The sequence below is a fragment of the Pezoporus occidentalis genome, unplaced genomic scaffold (genome assembly GCF_034315485.1).
Source record: "Pezoporus occidentalis ecotype Australia unplaced genomic scaffold, CSIRO_AGI_Poc_V1 ctg46, whole genome shotgun sequence".
NCBI lineage: Eukaryota > Metazoa > Chordata > Aves > Psittaciformes > Psittacidae > Pezoporus > Pezoporus occidentalis.
In genome coordinates, this window is record NW_026915791.1 from 8,637,990 (window position 1) to 8,663,537 (window position 25,548).

The 25,548-nt window shown below is 51.1% G+C and overlaps 1 protein-coding gene across 2 annotated transcripts in view; it reads left to right on the forward strand.

Annotated features, from left to right (window-relative positions):
- Nucleotides 1–4,016: 4,016 nt before the first annotated feature.
- Nucleotides 4,017–25,548, forward strand: part of ALX4 (ALX homeobox 4) — a 41,360-nt gene continuing 19,828 nt past the window's right edge. The window contains exon 1 of one of the 2 annotated variants that reach the window (XM_062635952.1): nucleotides 4,017–4,697. In XM_062635952.1, coding sequence (XP_062491936.1) covers nucleotides 4,295–4,697 — 403 coding nt within the window. In that variant the 5' untranslated portion in view covers nucleotides 4,017–4,294. Of the gene's footprint in view, nucleotides 4,698–8,633; nucleotides 8,897–25,548 lie in introns of those variants that run through there. The other variant, XM_062635953.1, reaches the window with a different exon arrangement.

The following is a 25,548-nucleotide window of genomic DNA, read 5'->3' on the forward strand; positions in this document are numbered from 1 at the left end:
CTCCGAGCCTGCTCCTTTGCTTTGCCCAAGGAGAGGAGCGGGTCAGCTTCAGTTCTCTGCAAGCCCCTTGGTGACACGAGGAGAGTGGTTACGTATATTTGTATATAATGACGATATAAAGTATATATTGTATATAATGACGACATTACATATATATTGCATATAGTGATATTATATATATATATTGTATATACAAGATCCCCAAGGAAAGGCGTCCAGGGCAGGAGAGCAAAGAGCCCAGTCCGGGGAACGAGCCACAGCACAGGTACCAGTGGCACTGTCACAAGGCAAACTCCATTCCCTAAATAAAGATGCAACCTTCGTCCTGCTAGGAAAAACAAATAAATAGATAATAATAAATAAAATAAGAATTTGGGGAGATCAGCACGAATACTTTTTTCCCCTCTTTCCTTTTTCCCCACCTCTCCCCCCTAGCAGGGATGTTATAAATAGGTCCCCTACAGATCTCTCTACAAAAGCAGCTCTGAAGTGACCACACAAACCAACCCAACGGGAAACACGCTGGAGGCAGTTTCCAAGAGCAGGGCTCTGCCAAAAAGCCAGGGGGGAACGGTGTGAGAGATCCTCCCCTCATCTCCGTTCCCCTCCCCAGTAAATGACCCCACTCCCTGAACCGAGATATTGCTCGGAGGGAAGGGGAGGACCTGGGGTGCTGGACCCGCCGCCCCTCTGTGCCTCGTCGTAGCAACCCCGCCGGTGTGCGGGGACCAGCGGGCACCTCTGCCTTATCCCGGGATGTGACACAAGCCTCAGCGCTTAAACCGCACAGGAACAGCGGGGGGGGAAAGAGGTCGGTCTTGCAGGGATCGGGGTGCAGGATCCAGCCCCTATCGCCTGCGCCTCGCACCGGTTCCTCACCGGGGAGCGGTGCCCGCTCCTGCTCCCGTGGAAAGGGAAACAAGCCAGGCAGGGCTGCCCTGGACTGCTCCCTTCTCCAGGGGGGTGTTCCGGAGCTGGAGACCCGGGCGATTCCCGCAGCAGGGACTCGCTGGGTGGGAGCTGCCGTCCCTAAAAGCGGGACCGATTGCGTCTCACCTGGCCTCCCGCGGCTCCGTATGGGAAGGGACCCTCGGGGGTGAGTCCTTCCCAAACCAACAGCGACCGGATCTGAAAAGCGGTCTCGATATAAAGCACACACACACACTGAACTGGCAACGGGGTGCTGCGGAGCGCAAACCTTTCGGCCGCCCTTTTCCCCCTTCCCTTTCGGCCGCATTTGGGGCAGGTTTGGGGTCACCCGGAGCTCGTGTTACAAGAGGTTCGTGTCCCTTCCTACCCTGACTCTGCCGATCCCCGCTCCCGCAAACGGGGGTGTTCCTCTACCCCGGAGGTGCGGCGGGACCGAGCGGGCAGAGCCCCACCGCCAGCCCCGGCAGCGCCGGGACACGCAGCCCCATCGCTTCGTTGAATGGGGAGGGCGGCCGCAGGCTCCGTCCGCTTCTATGTTCACGAAGCTCCGCTCCCAGCTAACGGGGGCTGGGGGATGCCCCATCGAGCTTGCTGAGAGGACTTCATACAAAACCCAACCCATCCATAACGAAAACCTTCAGGAAATGCGCTTTCCCCCTTATACCCCCCCCCCTCCAGATCGCCAGGTACTTGCGAGCACCCTTTCCCCCGGTAACGATTCCCGAATTAACCTCCAGCTTCCAGGGACACAAATTGGCCATTAGAGAGAGGGGTTTATTGCGGTCCTTTCCGCGGGGCTGCGGATTAGCCCTGATTGGGAGCTAATGGACTTTTCGTTACAGTTTAAAGCCGTGAGGGGCTGGCGGAGCGCTCCGGCCGAGGCAGACCGGGGCAGCCCTTCTTCGGCTCCGCCAAGCTGAAGCGACCCGGAAAACCCCGGCTCCTAGGAAAGGAAAAAAGATCTCTCTATATAAATAATAATAAATAATAATGAATATAATAATATTAATCTAAAAAATCCTCTTGCCCGATCCCGGAATCTCCCCCTTCAGCTTTCATTCTTGCTGTGATTTAACGTTGACGAAAAGAACTCTCGAGGCCGAGTATAATGCTCCAGCATTGAGGACTGCCCTCACATCGTTTCTTTCGGGTTTCTTCTTCGTTCGCAGAGTAATGGCTGAGGAAGTAACTGGCTGGAAAAGCCGTATTTAACGTGGTTACCCCCTCCACACACAAATGCTTTCCCCACCAGAGCGGCTGTGAGTGGAGCCCGGAATGCGGGAACCGGGGATGAGGGACCCGGTGCTGCCCCGCGGAGGAGCCGCTCCGGGCTCCGGGTACCGGCAGCGCCCGACCTGCCCTTGGCCGCCCCGAAGTTAGTGTTTAGAAAGACTCCTGTACATTGGGTTTGCTTTTTATTAAGTCGTGGACAAGGGAGAGAGAGGGGGCTGCGGCGGGGTGGGGGATTTTGGGAGGGGAGAGAGAAACGACGGGGAAAGTATTAAGCAAGGTAATAAAGAGAATAAGGAAGGCAAATCCGCTGAAAGCTTTCTTGGACCAGAAAGCTGAGTGAGCCCAGCGCTGCTCGGAGGGAGACTCGCAAAACGGTTTGAAATCTAGTAAATTAATCCGTCTCTGGCTGTTTTTAACGACGACCTCGCTTAGAAATCCCTTCTGCATCTGGGGGGCGAGGGGCAGGGGGGTTTGTTCTTGTCAGATCCGAGCTAATGGAAACAGCGGTGCTGGTCTTGCTCCTGAGGGCAAAACCCGGGGGGCTGCGGCTGCCACGGCACCCCCGAGCCGTGGCCCCCGAGCCGCATCCCGCTCCCCCCCGCATCCAGATACACACACACAGATGAAAGCCACGGGTCTACCCCCTATCTCTGCAAGGGGGGGGGGAGAAGGGAGGACACATGGCCCGGGCCCCGGGGGGAGCCCGTTGGGAGCCCAGAGCCGTCGCCTGTGCCCCAATCCCTGCCCGCAGCCGGTTCCACCGCAGCCCGCTATCCCTAAGGGGTTAAGGGCCTCCTCTTCTTCACTTTCCTTTCTTTTTCGCTTTTTCCTTTTCTTTCTTTTTATCTTAATTTCTTTTTATTTTTCCTTATTTTTCCCCCCTTGTCTGAAGGACTGTGGATGTAGTTTGCGTAATATCTTTATTAGTGAAAACTTCAAGGTAAGCGAGCAATAGAAACCAGATGTGGGGATGGGAGGCAGGCAGGGTAAGAGTAAGTCTAAGGGGTAGCATGAGTTAACCGAGGGAGGAGGGGAATCAGGTTGAATGGCGGGATGGGGTGTGGGGGGGGTGATGGAAGGTGAGCATTGATTTATTTTTAAGCCCTTTTTGGGTTGCAATTGACCCCTCCAAACCAAAAAGGGCTCCTGCCATCCTGTGTCCCTTTGCAAGTTCACCCTCGGCAGTCCCCGAAGGTCCAATTCCGTGCGCTTGCGACCCTATTAAAATCCCTCTCCCTGCCGCCCTCCCGTTTCGGTCCAGTTGTTTTACACCTGGAGACAGCACGTTTGTCGAGGTAAATAAATAATGACGGTCATAAAACGTGCAGCGGGAGGCCGGGGAGTTACTTCTGCCTGGCGATGTGCTGGGCGAACACGGCACCGCCGTGCCAAGGGGATGTGCCGGTCCCGAAGGGGTTAACGGGGGGGGGGGGGCGAGCAAGCTTAAAGGCATCTAGTGCGGGGGAAATCCGTATTGCCTTTAATAAGGAGGAGGGGGCCGCGGGGGTCGTGAGGAGCGGAACGAGTGTGTCCCGACTATTAAAGTCCCCGGTGCTTCCCCCGCGTCAGTCCCTTCGCAGCGTGCACGTTGTCCGTTTGATTTGCTATCTTTTTAATCAGAAAACCTTTCTTTTGCTACTTTTTAAATGCAAAAGACGTGACCTTCACCACCACTCCCCCCCCCTCCTTGCTCCCACACCCTCCATACACACACAGCCCCCCCTTCCTGGGCCCCCTCCCCTCCACTGTCATCATCTACATATTAATTGGGGGAGAGGTCTCTCCTCTCTCTTTTTCCCCCCCTTTTTTTTTTTTGCCTCCTATGTGTGTGGGGGGGAAGCGCGGAGAAGAGCCTCTTTGGAGCGTAGATAGATTGGAGGGAGAGACGGAGGGCAAGTGTGTGTGTGTGCGAGAGAGAGAGGGAGGGAGGGAGGGAAAGAAAAAGACCCCTTTTACTGTGCGAGATCTTAAGGGGGTTTGGAGATCTGGTCAGCTTTCAAGAACATCTGAATCCTCTTAGAGCTCCCTGGCCCAGCTGTGAGTGTGTGTCTATGCGAGAGGGGGAGAGAAAGAGAGGTTCCTGGTGCCCCTCCAAGCGCATTAAGGACACTCGGGCCTTTTAATTTTAGGAATGAATGCTGATACTTGTGTTTCTTATTGTGATCCGGCTGCCATGGATTCCTACTACAACGCAGCCTCCCAGGGCACAGAAGGCTCCTCGCCTTTTAGGGCATTTCAAGCAAGTGACAAGTTCAGCCCTACTTTCCTGGCCAGCAAAGGACAAGGCTTTGGTGACAGCAGCTCTAAGTGCCGGAGCCGCTACAGCCAGCAGGAATGTCAGTCCCTGGATGGCAGCGTGCAGGCTCCCGGCTCCACCGCGGCTCCGGCCTCCTTTAACAAATACCCACAACAACAGCAGCAGCAGCCGCCGCATCTCTACATGCAGCGAGGCCCCTGCAAAACCCCCCCGGAGAACAACCTCAAGCTGCAGGAGAGCAGCGGCCACAACGGAGCTCTGCAGGTCTCCTGTTACGGTGAGTCCTTGGCGTGTGACAAGGAGGGGGGGTAAAGAAGAAGAGACACCCGGGGCTGGAACGGGCCTCCCGAGGGTCAATGGGGGGGTGCCCGGCGGGACAAGTCCTCCCAGGGTCAAGGAGACCTTGGCCGGTGGCACCGCGCCCGCCCCGTCCCGCCGGGCCCCAGGAAGCCGCGTTCCCCTCGGGAAGCCGCGTTCCCCCCTTCCCGGCTTTGCGGAAGCTTCTTCCATGGTCAGTTCTCAGCGGGGCCGATGCGCTCCCGGAAAGCGTTAGCTCCTGAGCAACGCCGGGAAACCCGCGGTAAACCGGGAGAGAAACAGAAAGAGAAAGGAAGAGCGCCGGGCTGCGCCAAGTATATCCACCGGGATCCTCTTCCACAGGGAATGTCGCTGGAAGGATTCACCCAAACCTTCATTCTCCGCTGTAATGGCCTCTCTCAAGGTCCCGTCTCTCACTTTCTCCTCTAATTGCCACTCCCCTGATTGATTTCTGCCCCACTGCAGATAACCCACCGCATCCTCTCCGCGGGTCATTAGCGGCAATTAAGGGGCATTCCCTTGCGCTGGCGCTCGGCTTTGAACGGGGCCGCTTCTCCTGTCGTGTCCGAGCGTGGGTTTAAAAGGCTTTTTCGGGAGGTTTCTGCTCTATCGAGGCCATTAGGATAAAATGAAACAAAAACAAAACCAAAATCTAACGTAACACCCCCAAAATAACCAGCACAAACAAACAAACAAGCCCACAAACAGCGAAACAACACCCCCCCCACCACCACCACCACCCCCCCACCCCCCCCACCCCCCGTGATTTTTCCGAAGAGAAAGTGGAAGTGAAATCTGTTCCTCTGGCTCCGATGGGCTCGGGGGGGGCAAACAGGGGTTGCCCCGGTGCATCGCCTCTGATAAAGGTCGCCGTGTCCCCTCCTCGGTTCGCCGGTCTAACGGGACCCCGTCGGGCAGGGACAGCGGAGCGGGACCGTGAGGAGGCCTCCGGGGAGGGCCTAAAGCGGGCGATGGGGATGCTGGGCCCGGCTTCCACCTTTAGCATCCCGCCGCCTTTTTGGGCACCCTTTGCCCTCTTTACGTTCCCTTTCCCCCATCTCTAGATCTCAGAAGGAAGCAAAGAGACCGCTTTCGGGCGCCGTCCATCACCCCTGCGAGCAGCCGAGGTGTCTCTGGCCCCGGATACAGGTCCGCAGACCTGGTCCCCCCTCCAAGGTGACTGCCTCCCGGGGAAAGGGCATTAAGCCATCGCCAGGCCGCCGTGCCCGGGTACCGCAGGCAGAGCCCGGCTGCCCTGCCTGCTCCCCGCCGGGCCAGGATCGATCCCATCCCGCCAGCTCTGTCCGTGCTCTGCTCATGTTCGCTCCCGGTGGCACAAGCCGCTTCCACGGGCTTTTTCCTCTCCTGGCCCCGGAATGATGGGGAGCTCTGGCCAAGGCTTAGGCCGTGGCTCGCTCTCTCTTTTCCCCATCCGCATGAGCAGACAACCCCACACCGGTCCGAAGGCCCACTCCGCATCCTCGGAGGACTTTCAGGTCCAGGCTGGGGCCCACTGGGAAGGGCATAGTGAGGCTGTGGGGCACCACGGGCACCAGCTCCAGCCGGGAAAAATGGGAGCGTAGGGAAGCCGCCTGTGGCTTCCTATTCCTGCCACCCTCTCCCCGCTAAACGGCTGTCTTGATTTTATGGGTTGCAAGGGCCATGGCGCCGGTTTAGCCTGTGATGACACATTACACCCCCCGATACAGCCACACGAGTTTATCACCCTCCTTAATACCGCCGACATGTGTACGGCCCCATTTATTTCTAAGCGGGGCTTCAGGGTTGACTTCAGTGGGCGCTCAGACCCGCTCCCACTGTGAGCCCCCTGTGATGTGGCTAGGGACGGTGGCCTCTAATAAGAGACACATGAATCCGCGAGAATAATTAATAGCAATAATAATAATGGTTAATGATTGAAAAGAAAGACTCGTTAATAGTAGCCAGAACGGGGTTTCCGCAGAGCGGCTGTAGCACCCCCAGGCTCCTCTCCGCCTTCTCCCGAATGAGCGGCTGAACCCACTTCGCCGGGCTAAAGGGGATCAGGGACATCACCAAGCCCGGATAAATACCCTTGGCTTGGGGAAGGGAGCTCCGACCTCGTTCTCTGCAGCGGGTGTAAATGCGATCAAACGGCACGCAGGCTGCTGGGGAGAGCTACAGAAAGAGGTTTTTGATGGGGAAGCCGGAGAGCAAACGTTGACCCGCTGCTTCCCGCTGCCCCCCGACCCGCCGCCGTTATGCAGAATGGGAAGGAGCGCGGCCGCAGTGGGGAACGCTGGTTACCCGGGAGGGATGAGGGAGCAATGGGGAGATTTAAAGTCCCTTAATTTAAACCCCAGGAAATCACACGCCCCCCACCCCGAATAATATAAATAAAGGAAAAGAAAACCTCCAAATCTCCCCAAAACAACTAAACCCAGAGGCCGACCAAACAGACCCATGGCAGTGCCAGGGGCCGCTGCTCCACGCAGCCTGTTCTTGGCTGTGGAGCCTCAGGCACAGTGGGCACGCCGAGAGCCGGCAGGAAAAGATGTTTCCCCTTTATTTCGTGTTTAATTTTATTCTAATTCCTTAATAAACAAGTCCTTTCGAGTTATAAAAAGCCTGTGCCTGCCATCTATTGCTCTCGGCTTCTATTTCTAGATCTAAGCCCTTCCATTGCACTGTACGGGTAAATATAGGCCGGGGAGAGCTGCGACCGCAAACACACCGAGGACAGGAGCGCCGGTCTCCGAAGCACTTCTCCCCGTTTTCCCTGCCATACATGCGGGGTACGGCTTATCCTGCAGACAATTAAAGCCGAACTCTTCAATAAAAGCCTTTAGAGCAGGTTATATATCTTTTTCCCTTTGGAGGAGGAAAATCTTTGGAATGATTTATGTGCTGTAGTAATCTGACTTGCTATTTCTACTGCGTGGAGCTGAAGTAAGTTATATGTCTTGAAACATATGTGTGCATACGCCCGTATACACACAGAAATATGTACATATATTGCTGTATAGAAATACTGGCTGGAAAAAAAAAAGAAACCCTTTGGGGAGTGAAGGCGAATGCGATGGGGAAGTTTGCTCAAAGGAAACAGGAGGAAGGAAACGGGCTTTCTCTAACGGAGGAAATTCTTTAAGTGCCGCGTTGTGAAAATAACGAGACCGTTTCTTTTATTTGGCGAGCAAATAAAAAGCGCAGCCTAAAGAGCGTTATTAATAGAAGTGCAGAAAGCAACTCGTAGGAATCGGAGGCTTGCTGCGTGCTTCTTTAAATTGACACTTTTAATGCATTTCTCCTCCTCCTCCTCCCCATAATGTAATGAAAACTGCAGGCACGGCAGGAACGAGCGCGCTGGCGGTCCCCCCTCCGCCTCCCGTGAGACACCGCTGGCTGCCAGGCTCGGGGCTCCCCGCCGAGCAGATCCCCCCCTCTCCTCGATGTTCAAGGGCTTTGCGGAGCTCCCGTTGCGCCGGGGCTCACCGGCGGCATCTGCTCCCTTCCCCCGGGATCCTTGCAGGGCTCCTGCACACCGGGTGATGCCGTGTTCCAGCACCGGGGATTGCGAGCGTTAACCCCGCTGCGCATCCTGCAGTGACCGCTTGAACAGCGGCTCCTCCGCGATGTGAGGTGGGCTTTGGGAGGAGGTCCCGGTCCTGCCTCCCCTTCTCTCTCCCCGCAGCTTTGGTCTCGTCTCTCGGCTCCTTCCTCAGCGCCGTCGGGGAGTGCGCGGGTCGCCTCGCACCCGTCGGACAGAGATGCGGGATGGGGGGGATGCCGCTGCCCGGATCCCCGCGGGGTCAACGGGACAGTGCAAAGGGGAGAAGTGTGCGGTGGGAGGCGCGAGTGGGGCCGCGGGGGAAAGGGAGGGGGACGGGCACCGTGGCGAGGAAGCGGGCGAGCGGGGCCGGCCCTTCCCGGTGCTGCGGGACCCCGGCGAGGCTCGGCCGCCGGCCTCCGGCGCGCTGCTGACGCCGCCCTGGCAATCGCCCTCTCTTTTCCACAATAGGGCCACCAGATCTGCCATTCAAGGGCTCCGGCACCCTCCCAGGGAGGGGAGGGAGCTCTCGCCAGGAGTTTGGCTAAGCCTCTGTTTGAGCAGACACTCGGAGGTGCGGGATCTCCTCCGCGGAAAACCTGCGGGATTTCCTCAGGGAGCAGGACGCGAAGGTAGGGCTCACGCCTCTTCCCCCGGCTGCGCAGGAAGATTTGGGTCGCGGCTCTCATAGAATCATTCCCAAAGATGTTTTTGCGCTTCCCTAGACTTGGACGGTAGATCTGGCTCAAGGCTCTTCTAGGATTCCTGACCCGAGCTGTTTATAACACTCATGTGTCAAAGAACCGGGAGCCTCCCTCCGCCTGTATTCCTGCCGCTCCCTCCTTGCAGGAAGGTTTCTTTTCGCACTAGAGCTGTTTATTTTCGACTTGTCCCTCTGCTGATTGGGATTAACTCCTCTTTAGCCCCACGGTTCTGCAGCGCACGCTTGTAACCCCAGCAGGACGTTACCAGCAAGAAGGGAGCAGAAAGAGGGAGAGAGAGTCTTAAAACTTCTGCTAGTCTGAATTGTTTTGAAAGCAACAGAGTGCGATGCAGACGAGAAAAATACTGATGGGGAAAGAGATTTGGAGATGCTTACTTGCGTCTTTTCCTAAGGGTTCGGTGTAGGAGTCCTATTAACAATATACGCTGATGCCAGATAGGGCAAATGAGCTCTATGTGTGTTATCTGGAGCTGCAGGCTGTTTATTTTGCGCAGCCTTTTGAGTGTACATTCAGTGTGGTTGCATGACTAACTGGCTGGAGTGATTCACTGGCTGCTTTATGGGTGACTGCTCAAAACAAGTTGTGAATCAAAAGAGATTTCTTTGGCTGTGGTTTCTAACCTCCCAAGTTAAATGCACTCAGGGTTTAAGGGGAGCTAATGTGCAGGCTTCAATCCCTCAGATCTTGAAGATTTATTCCTTTTCCAAGCCCTGCGTTCAAAGCGGTGATGAGTTTCCCTTGTAAGAGAGAGGTGGTGTCTGAGAGGCTCGCAGCCAAGGTCTGCTGCTGAGGGACATCTCCAGCCACAGCCCTGTCCATTCCGTCACCCTAATTCCCAGCTCTTTAGCTAGTTTTGCTCCCTGGAGTCCTTAAGCTGCTTTATTATCTTGTTCAGGGCATCGGGTAGCTGTAGCAATTCTCATGCAAGAAGGGTGATGCGTCCTGCAGCAGTAAGAGACTTTTCTTCCCATTCTGCAGTCAGAAAAGCTGAGATCCAAACTGGTGGCCTGTGCAAAGTGAAGCTGTCACTGCTCCATAGCATCAGCGTGACCTTCCCAGAGCTATGGCTCCTGGTAAAGGAAGCCCTTAGCGGCTGGGGAAGGAGCCTGATGCCAGAGTTGGAAAACCCATGGAGTAGAGGCCCTGTGTGTGATTTGGAAGGGGGCTGAACTCACGTTGCCTGACAGCCAGGTCCTTATTCGGTGCAAGAAGCTGGAGCAATTGGTTTGTTCTTGTATGCTTCGGTTACTGCTTTTCAGAAAAGGCTGAGAAATCCCTGCCCCTAAAGCCCTATGTTTCTGAGATACTCCTCCTACACATTTGGAGGAAAAAACAAATCCCATGTCCGTTGTTAATCAGCTTGGAAAGCATGGGTCTAATGCCTTCATGTAGATCCATTTTCAAAAGGAAAAGCGAAATAGATCAGGAGAAGCCTGAGCAGTAGTGCAGCTAATACAGGACCCCTGTGACTTGAGAAACGTTTAGTAAGAGATAGATGGGAACGTTTCATCTGACTAAAGCCTTAGAGCAATTTACCATAGTTACATGTCTCTCGGCTGCCTCAACTTGTAAATGAAAGTTCATAAGTAAAGGAGGAAAGCTGCTTACCTATATTAAATAAATGACCTCCACTTTGTTTTCTGAATCAATGTTATTGCACACACTGGTGAATCTCCTTTTCATTCGTGCTTGCAAATCATATTTGGAGGGTCACATAAGTAGACGTGATGTGAAAGAGCAATTGTGATCAGCGCAATACCTCTAGGGCCACTTTTTGATCAGAAAGATGGGTCAGTGAGGAATGGGGCAGAGGGATTGTCCTGGTTTCAGTGTGAGCAAGCAGCTGCGTGGTACTTAGCTGCTGACTGAGGTTAAACAACGATAAGGGTGGAGGGAGGAAGGAACAGAGATGAAAAGAGACAGAGGAAGAAAAGGAGATATCTTGGAGGGGTGATAAGCAGTGGCAAACTCAGCACTATTATGGAAGGTGGTCTACAACTGATTTTATGGACTATGTATGACTCCGCCAGCATCATATTTTTTATCTCTGATGAGAATAGCTGTGATTCAACATTTAGTTGCTGCTATCTTTAGGTCCCAGCAGGATTTAGCCATGACAAGCTGGTATGTCATGAGCTATGGTCACTCCTTATCTGCACTGATCAAAGGCCATTGCATCGCCTAACTCAGAAGTTAAATGCCTATTTACCTCTGATACTTTATTTCCTTAGTGAAGACGCAGTTTAAGGGTTTATCTTGTTGTGGTTAATGTTTGCTGAAAACAGATGGCTGAATCAGTATTAGTTCTAAATATATTTATTATCAATAGCTCTGTTCACTAGCTGTAAGGCAAGTGGCTTTTCAGCTGGTGATGTAGCCTGAAAGGTAAACTGGTTTAGTCCCTGGTAGACATGCTGTATGCTGAGGCTGGGTGAAAACTCTGCAAGGTTTATGAGGACAGCAACCACCTTTATTCAGTAAAGTCTGAAAACACTACAGAACCAAAGGGGGCAGTCAACAGAAAGTCAAGGCCCATCAGAGAAATGTTATCAATGGGAAATGAGGAACCTGAGGAAAAGAAGGAGCAGGCTTCTGGCTGGGGGAAAGAAAGGAAACTAATGGCTCAAAATAACTCCTGTCTGGCTGCTGTTGTGTTTAGGGAGACGGTGTGCAAGCACCCTGCATAAAATAAATCAGGTCTCCTCAGTTCCTCCGTGTAGTGGAAGCTGCCTCCTTGGGTTTTGGGATGGCTTCAGTTAGGAGTAGTAAGAGTGCTGCAGTTTCCGAAGAGATAAACAGGGAACTATTCATTCTTTTGATGCAAGAGGGATCAGATAACAAAGGTGCTTGTTATCTGCATCCAGCCTATTTGGGAGCAGTGGAAAGTGGAAGGAATTAATACCAGAATCAAAGCAAAGCAAAGCAAAGCAAAACAAAACAAAGTTGTAAATTGTGCACAGGGAGAGGGCAATGCTGGGAATTCTCCCAGAAAGGGTCAAAAACTGTCAAAGAATGACTCTGTGCTGAGGTAGTGCCCAGAGAGAAGGCTGAGCTGCAAGACCCCAACCCTATGAGGTGCTGGGGTATATGTGTGACACCAGCTAGAAGATGCTTCACAAAACAGGGGGAAAAGGAAAATGCTATTCAGCCTGAAATTTAATAGGAAGCCTGAGCCACAGCAAAGGTTGTGGAAGAATAGAAAATCATCTCAGAGAATAGAAAACCATCTCAAAGAATAGAAAACCATCTCAAAAGGGAAACCAAAGGCTCACAAGGGTACCAGCCTGCTGGGCCTGGAGCTGATCTCAGGCTGTTGGGTCTGCCAGGCAGGGTTTGGGTTGCCTGTAGGATCAGTCATTCCCAGCATGTGTGCTCTGGAATGCAAGCACAGGGAGGCCCCATAGCATCAGGTTTTTTCCAGCCCCAGCGATGCCACTCAAGAAAGGACCCCATGGGAGGCTGATGTATATCCATTCCCACCACACGGTTGGCTGGAAAAAGGAATTGGATGGAGCCTTGTTCTGCAGTGCTGGTTCAGAGAAGAGCCTGAGGCCAAATGCTGGGGCAGGATACACTCTGTAGCCTGGACTGTGGTGCTGGTCTCTGGTTCAGGAGGCTGCAAGATCTTCTGGAGCACCACGTGGTTCTTTTCCAGCCTTTCCTGGGATGCTGCATGCCCAGACCTCATCCTGGAATGGAGTCAGGAATACAGCTGTGGCAAGGACCCATACCTGAGAGCTGAGAAGCACTGCATCATAGACATAACCAGGCTTATCAAGATTTGGTCTGAACCTTCGTAAGCAGATTGGAGCCAGATATCAGCCTGAGCTAGACAGGACACAGCCAAATGCTAGAAGGCAAGAGGAAGAAGAGACCCACCTAAATTGGCAGAGGACCTGCAGACACTTTGTATTCCTCATGTCTCCAGATGCCAGTGAGGACTTCCAAGATAAATAGCCGATGGACCAATTGCTAGACACTTAGGCATATTGTGCAGGAGGCCAGGAACACTCCATGGAGCTGTGGGATTTATGGCAGAGCTTAAATATTGCATTTCAGCCCTTGAACAGGAGTCAGAAAGCTACTACTGGAAGAAGGGAGCTGGTTGCTTTATATAGCTAAAAGATCTTTTGCTAGAGAGAAGAGTATTTCCATCCAGTTCATACCACTTCTAAGCTATTAGAAAAAGGGACTTACACAGGATAGAAAGCAATGGGGGATTGGCTACAACATCAAACATGAGTGCAGTGGCTCAGTTTAAGTGTGGGGGAATATCCACAGAGAGGGTTGTTATAAATACATGTCTATTCAGGACAGAGCCTCATAAAAATCCACTGAAAGGCCCAAACTTAACTCAGGAAACACGGGGACCTGAAGCTGCACATGCAAAGCTGGGTGATGCTGCTTTCAAGTTAGAGTTGAAGCTGTAACAAGGCTTTGTGGTGCCCAGGGCTGGGTATTAAGTTGGTGTTCAGAGAACCCCCCTCTTCCCTTGTAGCCTTTAATTAGTTTGCTTTTGGGAAGGGTTGGTTGTGCTGTAAATCCCCTTTTCCTTGGTTTTGGTGGCAAATCTTGCAGCTCTTGGCTTAATGACATATTTGCCTCTGTTTGGCAGCGGTCCGCTTTAGAGGGAGGGCTGTAGGGGAAGCCAAGCAACAAGAGAGGGGTTTATCACCTGTGTAATTTATAGGCATCACAGAGGCTCATTCACGTACTGCAGCTGGTAATTGAAACTAGGCAGAGAGGGAGATGATGAGACAGCCCAAAAGGGAGGGAAGGCAAAGAGTGGGGAAAGCATCCATGCAGGAGACCGGATCACTGGGATCCAGGAAAATGCTCTGCATAGCCAAGGTGGGGGATGAACTAACCCTCATCGTGAGCATTACTGTGGTTGGGACCTGGTCAGTGAGCACCAGGGCTTTCAGCCTGGGGTGTTTTCCTTTAAAGACATGGCTCACGTGAAAGCAAGAGGTCTGGGCAATCTGCTTGTGGTGCCTACCTCCCTGGGCAGGCCCCTGAGCTGTCTCTTTGAGCTTGTAGCCAGTTCTTGGACCTCCTTTGTTGTCCTGGTTAGAAAAAGAGGCCAGCAAGAGCTTCACTGTGCAATACATGAATCAAAGGGTGCTCGTGCCTTGCCATTAATAGATAATATCTGGGATGTGCCTTACTAGGTTCATTTTACTTTCCACAGCGGATATCGGGAGGTGAAAATGGCTTTCGTGTTAGTACATGTCCATAGCATGGGTCTTCCATCACATGTTTAAGGCAGCCTTCACTTAAAAGCCCAACACAGAAGGTACTGCATGACTAGCCACAAGTCCCTGCGTTATTGATGAGGCATATGGTGTCTTGTTTAAGTGTCTTTTTGGGGGAAGACACCAAGAAACGATTGAGAGTGCATCCTTTCTCATCTCCTTTCTTTCACAGTCTGCAGAAGTGAAAACTACATCCCATAGATGTAGGTTTGTGAAAGCAGAGTTCAAGGAACTAAAAGTGTCACTCAAAAAGGTGCCTGGCTTTGAAAGAAGGTGTGATTGAAAAACACCCTCATTTGGCAACTGCTTTGAGTACAGATTTCCTTCAGAGTAGCAGGGTAAAAGCTCTCTGGCCATGGTGGTAAAGCTTGGCATTTAAAGATGAAATGTTGTATAGGAGATGAGGAAATAAAACAATGGGTGATGAGTGTTCATGAGAGCCCATTATACCCGTAACACTCAAAAAGGAGCTTCTGAGGTTTCATTCTGGTGTCAAACCCATTGGCCATCTTGAGGTTGCAAAACCTTAAGCCAAGCCAAACGAGAACTGGTTTTGAGGAAAATGCAGACAGACGATGGAAAAATCACTACAGGAAATGTGATGCATTTCTTGCATGTGTTCTATTTCAAAAGTGGGTCCCCAAAGATTGGGAGAAACCCTACTGAGCAGTGTCTCCTGGGGACCTTACTGCAATTCACTGCTGTTGATGTTGTTGGGCCTTTGCCTGAGGTGGAATCTGCCAGACAATATTTGTTGGTAGCTATGGATTTCTGTAGAAAATGACCTGAAGTTTACCCAAAAAGGAGCCAAGAAGCTGTGATTGCAACCAGGCTTCTAAGGGATGAATTTTTCACCATATTTGGGGACCTAGACATGAAGAGTGTGCAACAAGGCAGCGGCCAAAGTATTTTGGTAGGTTTGTCAGAGGCTGGTAAATGCAATAGGAGGTACTACCGAATGTCTTATGGATGGTGGAAAGGGGAGGAGGCATTGAGCCAACTGCATGGCACTTGGCCTGGATGCCCCCATTTACATTGCCTGGTGTCCCAGTGCTGCTCCTCAAGGTGCCTGCCTGCCCCATGTCAGCATTTCAGAGGCCTTGGTGTGTCTTGCACCAGAAACCAACTGAAGTGCCCCCCAGATCATAGAATCATAGAATGGTTTGGGTTGGAAGGGACATTAAGATCATCCAGTTCCAACCCCCCTGCCATGGGCAGGGACACCTCACACTAAACCATGTCACCCAAGGCTCTGTCCAACCTGGCCTTGAACACTGCCAGGGATGGAGCATTCACAGCTTCCCTGGGAAACCCATTCCAGTGCCTCACCACCCTTAAAGAACTTCTTCCTTATATCCAATATAAACTTCCCGTTTCATTTACAAGATCATTGACAAGACAAGGACAAAAGGACCAGGACTAACCCAGCCAGGAAACAGCATACTCCTTGCAATAGATCCATAAATTTGGGCCGTTTGGTATGCATTGTTCTCGCCTATCTGGAGTCTACAAAACTTAGGTGGAATGGTTAGGGTTTTTTCTGGAGAAAAACAAATGAGAGCACTGCCTCCCATTTTAAGCTTATGTATGTGAACCTGACTGAGCCCATATCCCATGGAGATGGAGAGATTAAGAGCTCAAAGAGATAAACCATGGTGTGTGACAGTGACCATGTATGTGCATTAACACATAAAGGGCCATTGCGTCTTGGCCCAGGAAGACTTACGAGGGGAACTGAGTGGCTCCCGAAGGCCAAGAATATGGCTGTGGTTGTTGAATCTGACAGTTCCCTCCTGGGAAAAATAGAGAATGGCCTGGTTTAACCCATAGATGTAATTAAACCCAAAACACTGCTGAGAACTCCACCTCAGGGGGGCAAAAGGAAGGGGAGCAGCAGCTGAAAGTCTGCAGTAGCATCCCAGTGGGAGCAGAATCAGTCCAAGCTGGCTCTATGAAAATGGCCTGATGGGAAACCCAGTTTGAGTGTGTAAATAGCTAAATTGGTTGCTCTGACAATCATCTTCCACCTATATCTGAGAGGAAGCAGGTCCGTGGGGCTGGCAGGAGGCTGAGCAAGGGGTGGTTTTGCCTGGTGGTGGTGAGTAAAACAGTTCCCTTTTGCTCAGCCCTGTGCCAGAAGTACTGACACAACAGTGTGAGCATGGGCAAGCTGATGAAACCAGCAGATGAAAGCACCTTAGATTGCTTGAAGCACATCCCAGAGCAGGGTAGGTGCATCCAGAGCAATGGGAAAAGCTGCCCCTGCCTGCTCTTTGCCCTGTTGTGTCCTGCACAAAGGGGCATTGGCCACGCCACCTCTTCCCCAGGCAGGTAGCTCTGCTCCACAGCTCCCTGCTCTCCTCACAGAGCTTTCTCCTGGGGGATAGACTCACTAAATAGAAAGATATTAGGAACGATTCCTTCCCCAAAGGGTGCTCAGGCATTGGAACAGGGTGCCCAGGGCAGTGCTGGAGTCACTGTCCATGGAAGTGCTCACACACCATGTAGATGAGGTCCTTCGGTGCCATGGGTTAGTGGTGGCCTTGGCAGTGCTGGGGAGTGGTTGGACTTGATGACCTTAAAGGTCTTTTCCAACCTGATTGATTCTATAATCACTGCATTCCGCACTGTCCATACATGTAATACTCCATACAGCTTCTTACTGTAGCGTCTCCACATCAATGTCTATTGACAGGAGATGGGGCACCAGAGTTTTCTGTTTATGTCAGATCATGTTATTGACAAAGTTACCCACACACATCACCCATCCCTCTCAGCTGGGAGTTATTTTACAGAGGAGTTACTTATAGGAGAAAGTTATTTGGACTTGATGTCTTTTCCAACCTAGCTGATTCTACGATTCTATGATTCAGTCCAATATGTATTACAGTTTGAAGCAAATTGGACAGTATAGCAGTTGTGCTATCCCTGTTTGCCACCCTCAAGTTCATCAGCTGCAGGAGGTGTCAGTAACAAAGAATGGTGTGATTTAAGCCAATTCTGCTTTCCAAAGCATCTTTGCTTTGGAAAACAGAGAAACCAACCTACAAATAGAGTCCCTAACCCCAGGCAAGCCTCTTGGTACCAGCAGGCACAGCACAAGATCTATCTGACCCCTTCTTTGGGATGAAGAGCTTCCACAGCTTGCTGTAGCACTGAAACCTTGGCTCTAAACCCCAGCTTGTTGGAAGCTACAGCCTCATAACTGTGTTCACTGAAGGAGTTTTACAGTTTGGAGCCCCATTATTTATGTGCGACCGTATATCTTCTCCTGAGAGCCTTCTGAACAGAATGGGTTGCAGCAGAACTCACACATTCCCACACAGGCATGTTTGCCTCTCGTGAAGTCTGCAAAAACATGACCCAAATGTATGGTGAGATAGTAAATCTGAGAAGACAGTGTGCAGGAAGCCTAGTCTGAGATAAGGAGGAAGGAAAAAGCAACCCGTTGCAGCCCATCTGCAAGCTTTCCTTGCAGATGCTCTGAGACCAAGAGCTGGGAATGCTATGGGAAGCAGAGGCCTAGTGGCCCCACTGGTGCTAAGAGCTTTCAGACATTGAAAACTGAAGTTTTGTCTGTTCTTCCCAGATTTCATTCTTTCCAGACAAGCTTATTTCTAAAGAGTAGAGGAAGATGAAAAGGTTGAAAAGGGATCTTGCTTACTAGGAAACTGAAATAGTATGTACTGCTCAGACCAGTGCTTTGACTTGTATTGTTTCATACGTTCTTAGCATGGCTTGGGTTGGAAAGGATCTTAAACTCATCCAGTTCCAATCCCCTGCCACGGGCAGGGACACCTTCCACTAGAGCAGCTTGCTCCGAGCCCCTGTGTCCAGCCTGGCCTTGAACACTGCCAGGGATGGGGCAGCCACAGCTTCTCTGGGTACCCTGTGTCAGCACCTCAGCACCCTCACAGGGAAGAGCTTCTGCCTTATCTCCAACCTGAACTTCCCCTGTTTAAGTTTGAACCCATCACCCCTTGTCCTATCACTACAGTCCCTAATGAAGAGTCCCTCCCCAGCATCCCTATAGGTCCCCTTCAGATACTGGAAGGCTGCTATGAGGTCTCCACGCAGCCTTCTCTTCTCCAGGCTGAACAGCCCCAACTTTCTCAGCCTGTCTTTGTATGGGAGCGATTCCAGCCCATGTTTTATGACTGTGTATTTTATTCTCCTCTCCAGGCCATCCCACCTGCAGTCACTTCCCATGTGCTGTTGAGGCCTCCTACTGCTTCTCACCATGATAGAAAAGGTGACTTAAACCCTGAAGCTCTGGCTGTGGCACTGGTGTAGGGATGGCATCTTCTTTAGGCAGAGCCCTCTTGAACTGGGGGCTCAACACACAGATGCCCACATGTAGATCAGAAACCTCCCAAAACAAGCACTTCCCTAAGGGGATATTTTGGGAGACAATCTTTGCAGTCTATTTACAACCTGTGATCAAAGTATGATTTTCCAAGGTGTGTTTGGGACCCAGGTTTGTTGTTGAGATGATGTTTGTGAGTGCTCTCTGATCAGTACATTGTGTATATCAAGCAGTGCAAGGGATAGCAGCTGAATGGTGATCTGTGGCGGTGAGTGGGAGGTAGGTACATGGTGAACACATGAGATAAGAGGCTTCTGTTTCCTGGTTGGATGAGCATCGTTGGCAGAAATAGGTTTTTCTGGGGCAAATACTTCATTTTCACGAGTTCCTAAAGATGATTTCTGTAAATATTTACTAATGTTTGCTTGACATTTGCAGTCACTCATGTCAATACGATCCCATCCTGGAATGTTAACGGGAAACAAACACAAAAGTGGGCATGAGCTCAGCTGATGCAGATGCAGTTTTTAATTTAGGCTGATTTTCATGGTCATCATTTTTCACATAATCACCCAGTTCTGCTGAGAATTAGTGGTGCTCCAGGAGCCTCACTCTTTCCAAGAGCCATGATTTTTTGTTCTCTGCTAGGAAGTGCATTACCAGAGTCCCTGTTGTTTGTGTCTACTGTCTGACGCTCCCTCCCAAAATCCTGCTTCAGTTGCTTCTAACTTCATCAAAATGGAACAATTTGGCCTAAAAGCTCCCACAGCAGTTGTTTCCCTCTGGCTGGTTTTTATAATACTATTAGCTTTTAAAGCTCATCAGAATCAATGGAGCTGTTTCCAAGAGCGCAGCTCAAACTGAAGCACATTTTTGTGCTCTCCGTGTGAGGGGGGATAAAAACCTGACAGTGTTTTATTTCATAACTTCTGGTGCGCTGTGCTGTGGAGCTGGGCTTGGGTGGGAAATGTGCTCCGTGCCTTTCTTCTGAACAATTATCCAAGAACAAGCCTTAAGGAGATGTGGTTCTCACTCTGTAGCAACAGCTTTGATTTTCACACTGCAGATTTCCCATGTCCTGAGCATGGTTCCAGCCAGGTCTGAACTCACTCTTCTTGCACCAGCCACTTACCCCAGTTGATGGTCCAGCCTTGCTTGGACCCAAGCAAAGCAAACGGCTTGATGTAACTGAAGACACAGGAAAAGCTGTATCTGGGAAGCAGCAGAGGGCTGGGATAAGAAATGGTGATGTGGCAGAAACTTGATCTGAAGACTGGGGAGTGTGTCAGATTGAATGGGGGCTTAGGACTGAATGACTGAGATACAAAGGGATTGCATGATTCAGGGCATCTGAGAGACATAACTGAGGCCAACAGGACCTTCACCTGCGCACTACAAAGATATTGGACAATGCAAAGTACTCTTTAAAGCTTAGGCTTAGATATCTCAGTGGTTGGTGTGAGCTTGGTGGCTCTCTGACTGGGTTTACCATCCATACAACATGAGCAACAGCAGTGCCTTATCTCACCAAAATCATCGTGGTTCAGGCATCTCTGTGTAACCTTCTGATATGCCCAATGAATGGTGTGTGAAGCCCAGAGGATGTAAGTAAGGATTGCTTTCACACTCTGGGCAACGAGAACTGCTCTCTGGGGGTAGAGGTCCAGTATATATGATCTAAAGACCCTGGGAGAAAGAAGTTATGTTATAAAACAGGCTGAGTTGGGGTTGTTCAGCTTGGAGCAGAGAAGGCTCCAGGGAGACCTTATTGTGGCCTTTAAATGCTTTAATTTGGTCTACAAGAAACATGGAGAGGGACTTATAAGGGCGTGTAGGGACAGGACAAGGTAAATGGCTTTAACTTGACAGAGGGGAGATTTAGATTGGATATATGGAAAAAGTTCATCCCTGTGAGGGTGCTGAGGAGCTGGCACAGGGTGCCCAGAGAAGCTGTGGCTGCCCCATCCCTGGCAGTGTTCAAGGCCAGGTTGGATGGGGCTTGGATCAAGGTGCTCTAGTGGAAGGTGTCCCTGCCCGTGGCAGGGGGTTGGAACTGGATGAGCTGTAAGGTCCCTTCCACCCCAAACCAGTCTGGGATTCTATGGAAAGAGGTAAAAGAAAAAGCCCTTCACACAGTGCTCTTGCTGCTCATCCTCCTGTGTCCAGCAGATACGTTTGGTCCATTGTTATTCAATCATGGTGCTGAGCAGCCAGGGGCCACCCCCAGCAGGCAGTCAGTTCTTCAGTGCTGATGGAGTCACACTGCTCTGAGCGCCATCTGTAGCCACAACAGCACAAAGGGCAAACATCCCCCCACAGAACATCTGCTCCTACAGCAGATTTATAAAGGAATTTGTTGCCTCAGGTGATGCTGAGATCCACATCTTGGCCTGGTTCAGTCACCACCAAGTGCAGGCAGTGGCTAGATGCTGGTAACTTCAGTGGTCCAGCGGCTGGAGGGTAGGATGCTGTGAGAGGGCAGCTCACCAGGTATGGGCAGTCTGGGGGGAGAAGTGAACCCCAGACCTGGAGAAGAAAGTAAAGGTCAAATCCTCTTGGCTCATGTAAACCTACTTCTGTTAGGTTGGTCTGGGGACACTTTCCCCTTTTCTTTGCCCCGGTGACAATTAAATGTGTTGCAAGTTGAAGTAGCCCTCAAATGAAATGGAATCCCTTTTCCTTCCCTGACCTCGGAGCGCTCTGAGTTACTCGACAAGCACAATTTACCTTTTGAGCAATTCACAACCCCCCTTTCCTAAGTAAGAGCACACTTCTGTAGGTGTTTTCCTTGCTCAGTACTACCTAATGCTTTTTTCCCCCTTAATAACTGTCATTTGCCCTGCATCTTGCTATTCTGAACTCAAGATGAAAAATGGAAGTTGCTGGCTGTGAATACCATTCATTATTCATTTACCAGAGGAACCTTAGGCACATTCATCCCATTTCCTCTTAGTGCCTCATTATCAATAAACCTTTGCCTCACTGCTTCTGTAAATCATTTTCATCCCTTTCCTTTGTGAACCATGTGGTTGGGCTCTTGCACAAAGGTCTCATGAGAGCAATTGGCCAAGTGATTTAGTATTGTTTTTACTTCTTGATAAGATGGCAAAACTTCATTAAGAGATTACAGAACTATACATATACATACATATATATCAATTAAGACAGTATTGTATTTAAACCATGAAGTGTTTCCTAGTATTTGCCCTGAGCACAGCAGCTATTGGTGTCATTCAAAAGGCTTAGATTACCCTGGCTCCCAAAGGGAATGTGCACCTTCTCTCTGCTGTGATACAAAGGATGTGGAGCTAAATCTCCAGAGCTAGGAGTGTACTAAGCTGGGGGTTAGATTTCAGGGCTGAGGAGAGAAGGGAGAGAGCTTCAAACATCCTTTCCCTCCTCCTCATAGCCCCAACATGGCAATGAGAGAGTAGCACCTATGACTGATGGTGGGCTCCCATCAGAGGCTGAGGCATCACTAGTGGCTCCCTACCTCAGTGGAATACCAGTGGATAGATCCAGACTGGGCTGGAGGGATCCTATAGAGGCCAAGAGTTTATTAAACTTAGGTTTAACTGGAGCTGAAATATGTGCCTCTAAGCAGGGCAGCAAAGGTTAACGGAGCTCTTTCTGTAGACGTTTTATGATGCTCTTTGGGGATACATATAAGAAGACGGGGGCGTTCTGAGTAATTTAAATCACTATTTGTTTAGACTGTGTAAGGGGCAGCTGGAGTTCCCAGGGTAGTCAGTCTGGGACAGGTTTCCCTTTCTCTTTCTCCCCATGTCTATAGTATAGACATGCTGCAGTTCATGGCCAGGCGATGCAGTGCATCTATATCCCTCCAACACCTCAAAACAGCTCTTGTGCATCCCCTTGTACTGCATGGGGTGCTTATGGGGACCAAAGACATCAGCTCCTGTCTAGCAGGGGTGGTCACTGCCCTTGGACCCTGTTGGGAGTCCATAGCTCCCCCCTCTCCCTTGGTACCAGCATCTCCTCAGCAGGAAAACCCCACAGGGATGCAGCACCATTCCCATCTGGTGACCCCACATCAGGGAGATCTTTTCGCAGTGGGTGACCTGAGCAATGGGATGTAGAAGAAGGAATGTGGATGTGGGGGAAACAACCTGCCATTGCCAGGTCTGTGTTAGTTGTTTTGTCTTCCTCCTTGGTTGGCAGGTTCCCAGTCTGGTTGTGCTGCTTCTTGCTCCAGTTTGTGAATGTGCTGCCCTCCTTCCCCCTGCCAGTAAAAGCTGATGGCAGGATGTCACCCAACCCCAGTGCCTGTGAATGGGTGTGTTTGATAGCCAGGAACCTCGTTTCTTTCTGCAGTGCTTCAAAAGCCCAGTGCTCGTAAGAACACGAGCAATTCCCAGACCTGGCTGGCCTTGTGCTTTGCAATGTGCAGTCAGAATGGGAATAAGCTTTAGCTGTGCTTCCAAGAACAGGCAAGTTTGGGGAAGGGCGAGTGGTTTTCTTCCCTTGTCTGGGCCCTTCTTTTTTAATCAGCTGTATAAAACTAGAGAAGGGCAGGACTATTTCGTTAAAGAACCTGGCTCAAACTTTGGCCTAACGCTTAAACTCAACCCGTTCTCTGGTTCAGTGACGTTCAGCCAGTTTTGGGTCTTACTCCAGTTTTCCCATCACTCCTGCTTTCTAGTTTCCAAGTGAAAATAGTAGCACCCAAATCCCCCTGAGGTGCATTGTACTTAGGTGGCAACGTGACTGCTGTAGCATCTCATACAGACTCAGAGCTCTTCTCCACAGGGGCATCTGGGGACCCAAATTGGGAAGCACAAGGAGCTGTGCTGCTAGGAGTTGTTGGGGCTTGTCTGCCTGCCTGTCTGAAGTGCATAATGCCTCTCTTTAAGCATAAGGGTAGTCCAGGGACACACATTTGCTGGATTAGGGCCGCGGGCTGGGTGCTGTAGCTAAGCAGAGCCCGCTCAGACGCCTCTCCATGCAGTGCCTGCAGCTCTTTTGAAGTTGGTCTGGCACTAATTTGAACCAGGACTCCACAATGCAGAAGCAGCTGAGTTCTTGCTCAGCTGCTGACAGAGCGGCTCTAAACCCTCCTGTCCCCTCTGTGCTGGTTATTTCATGTTGCAGCCCCAGCCCTGCTGCCAGCAGCATGAACCAGGCAACTCGGAAGTCACCTCTGGGAGGCAGCTGAACTTCAGCAATGCATCGCTGCCTCTGCTGCCAAGGGGTTGCTTCTGCAAAGCAGACAGGAGAATGCAGAGAGAGACAGACTGACCAGCAGACTGAGGCGTGAGCACTGTCCGGGCAGGCACAGGCACATAGGATGGGGTGAATCACTCTCCAAGCTGGCAGCAGGGAATTACTGTGCTATAGTCAGCCATCAGAGCACAACTCAGCTCCCTACAGGCAGTTTTGCCTCTCCAGCCTTCCCCAACAGCTTGAAGGAGCGTCTCCCTGTTCTCATCTAACTACATGGTTGAGTTACACCTGCTGTGATCTGCAATCACATCATGTGCGGTGAATGGGGAAGGTGATATTTAGACCATGGAAGGTTGCATCGGTGCCTCGTGCTTCCCTCTGTCCCCAGTGGAGAGGATGCTCTTACTCATCCAGTGCCTTATATGCAAATTATAGGGAAAACATCCATGGTGTGTTGAGGGGAAGAGGGAGTGCTGACTGGTTCCAGGGAAAGCTGTGGAGGAGATGACAACTTGCAGATCCCCCTTTTGTCTCACAGTACTCAAGGGGTCTGTTCAAATCCTTGCGGTGGACAAGGGGCATGGGTGAGGTTAAGATGAGTGCATAAATCTATAGCTCATGGGGAGGTTTATGCTCTTCCTTTCAGAGAGCTTAGCCCTAAGCCCTGCATCACCCTCATTTGTCACTCACATAGAATCATAGAGAATCATAGAATGGTTTCTGTTGGAAGGGACCTTAAAGCTCATCCAGTTCCAACCCCTGCCACAGGCAGGGACACCTTCCACTAGAGCAGCTTGCTCCAAGCCCCTGTGTCCAACCTGGCCTTGAACACTGCCAGGGATGGGGCAGCCACAGCTTCTCTGGGCACCCTGTGCCAGCGCCTCAGCACCCTCACAGGGAAGAGCTTCTTCCTTATATCCAACCTGAACTTCCGCTGTTTAAGTCTAAACCCATCACCCCTTGTTCTATCACTACAGTCCCTGAGGACATCTGAACAACCCTCAGTGTTTACATATGCACTGAATGGCACTGCCTGCCATCAGCCCCAGGACTCCCCAGTGCTTACAGCATTCCCTGCTGCAGGTACAGGGCTGACTTCGCAGTGCCCTGGGGGAGAGATGGGGGCTGAATCTTGGCTACCTTAAGCACTATCATCATATTGATCAGATGGAGATTACTTCCAAACCGGGGAGGAGCAACCTTGCTCTATCTAGAGTTTTTTCAAGGAAACACAACCCTTGAGACTGGGAACTGGATGATCCTAAAGTAAGGCAGCCAGGCGGATGGGGAAGATGCTCCCCCAGAAGATGACAGCCAGGTAGCAACTCTCAGCTCAGACAGGAGCGGGACAGAAGCCTCATGTTGGGTCAGTGCATGGAGGTGTGCAAATTGTGTGTGGAGCATTGTGTGCAGTTCTGGTGTCCTCAACATAAAAAGGACATGGAACTGTTGGAACAAGTCCAGAGGAGGCCACGAGGATGATCAGGGGACTGGAGCACCTCCTGTATGAAGACAGGCTGAGGAAGTTGGGGCTGTTCAGCCTGGAGAAGAGAAGGCTGCATGGAGACCTCATAGCAGCCTTCCAGTATCTGAAGGGGGCCTATAGGGATGCTGTGGAGGGACTCTTCATTAGGGACTGTAGTGATAGGACAAGGGGTAACGGGTTAAAACTTAAACAGGGGAAGTTTAGATTGGATATAAGGAAGAAGTTCTTTACTGTAAGGGTGGTGAGGCACTGGAATGGGTTGCCCAGGGAGGTTGTGAATGCTCCATCCCTGGCAGTGTTGAAGACCAGGTTGGACGAGGCCTTGGGT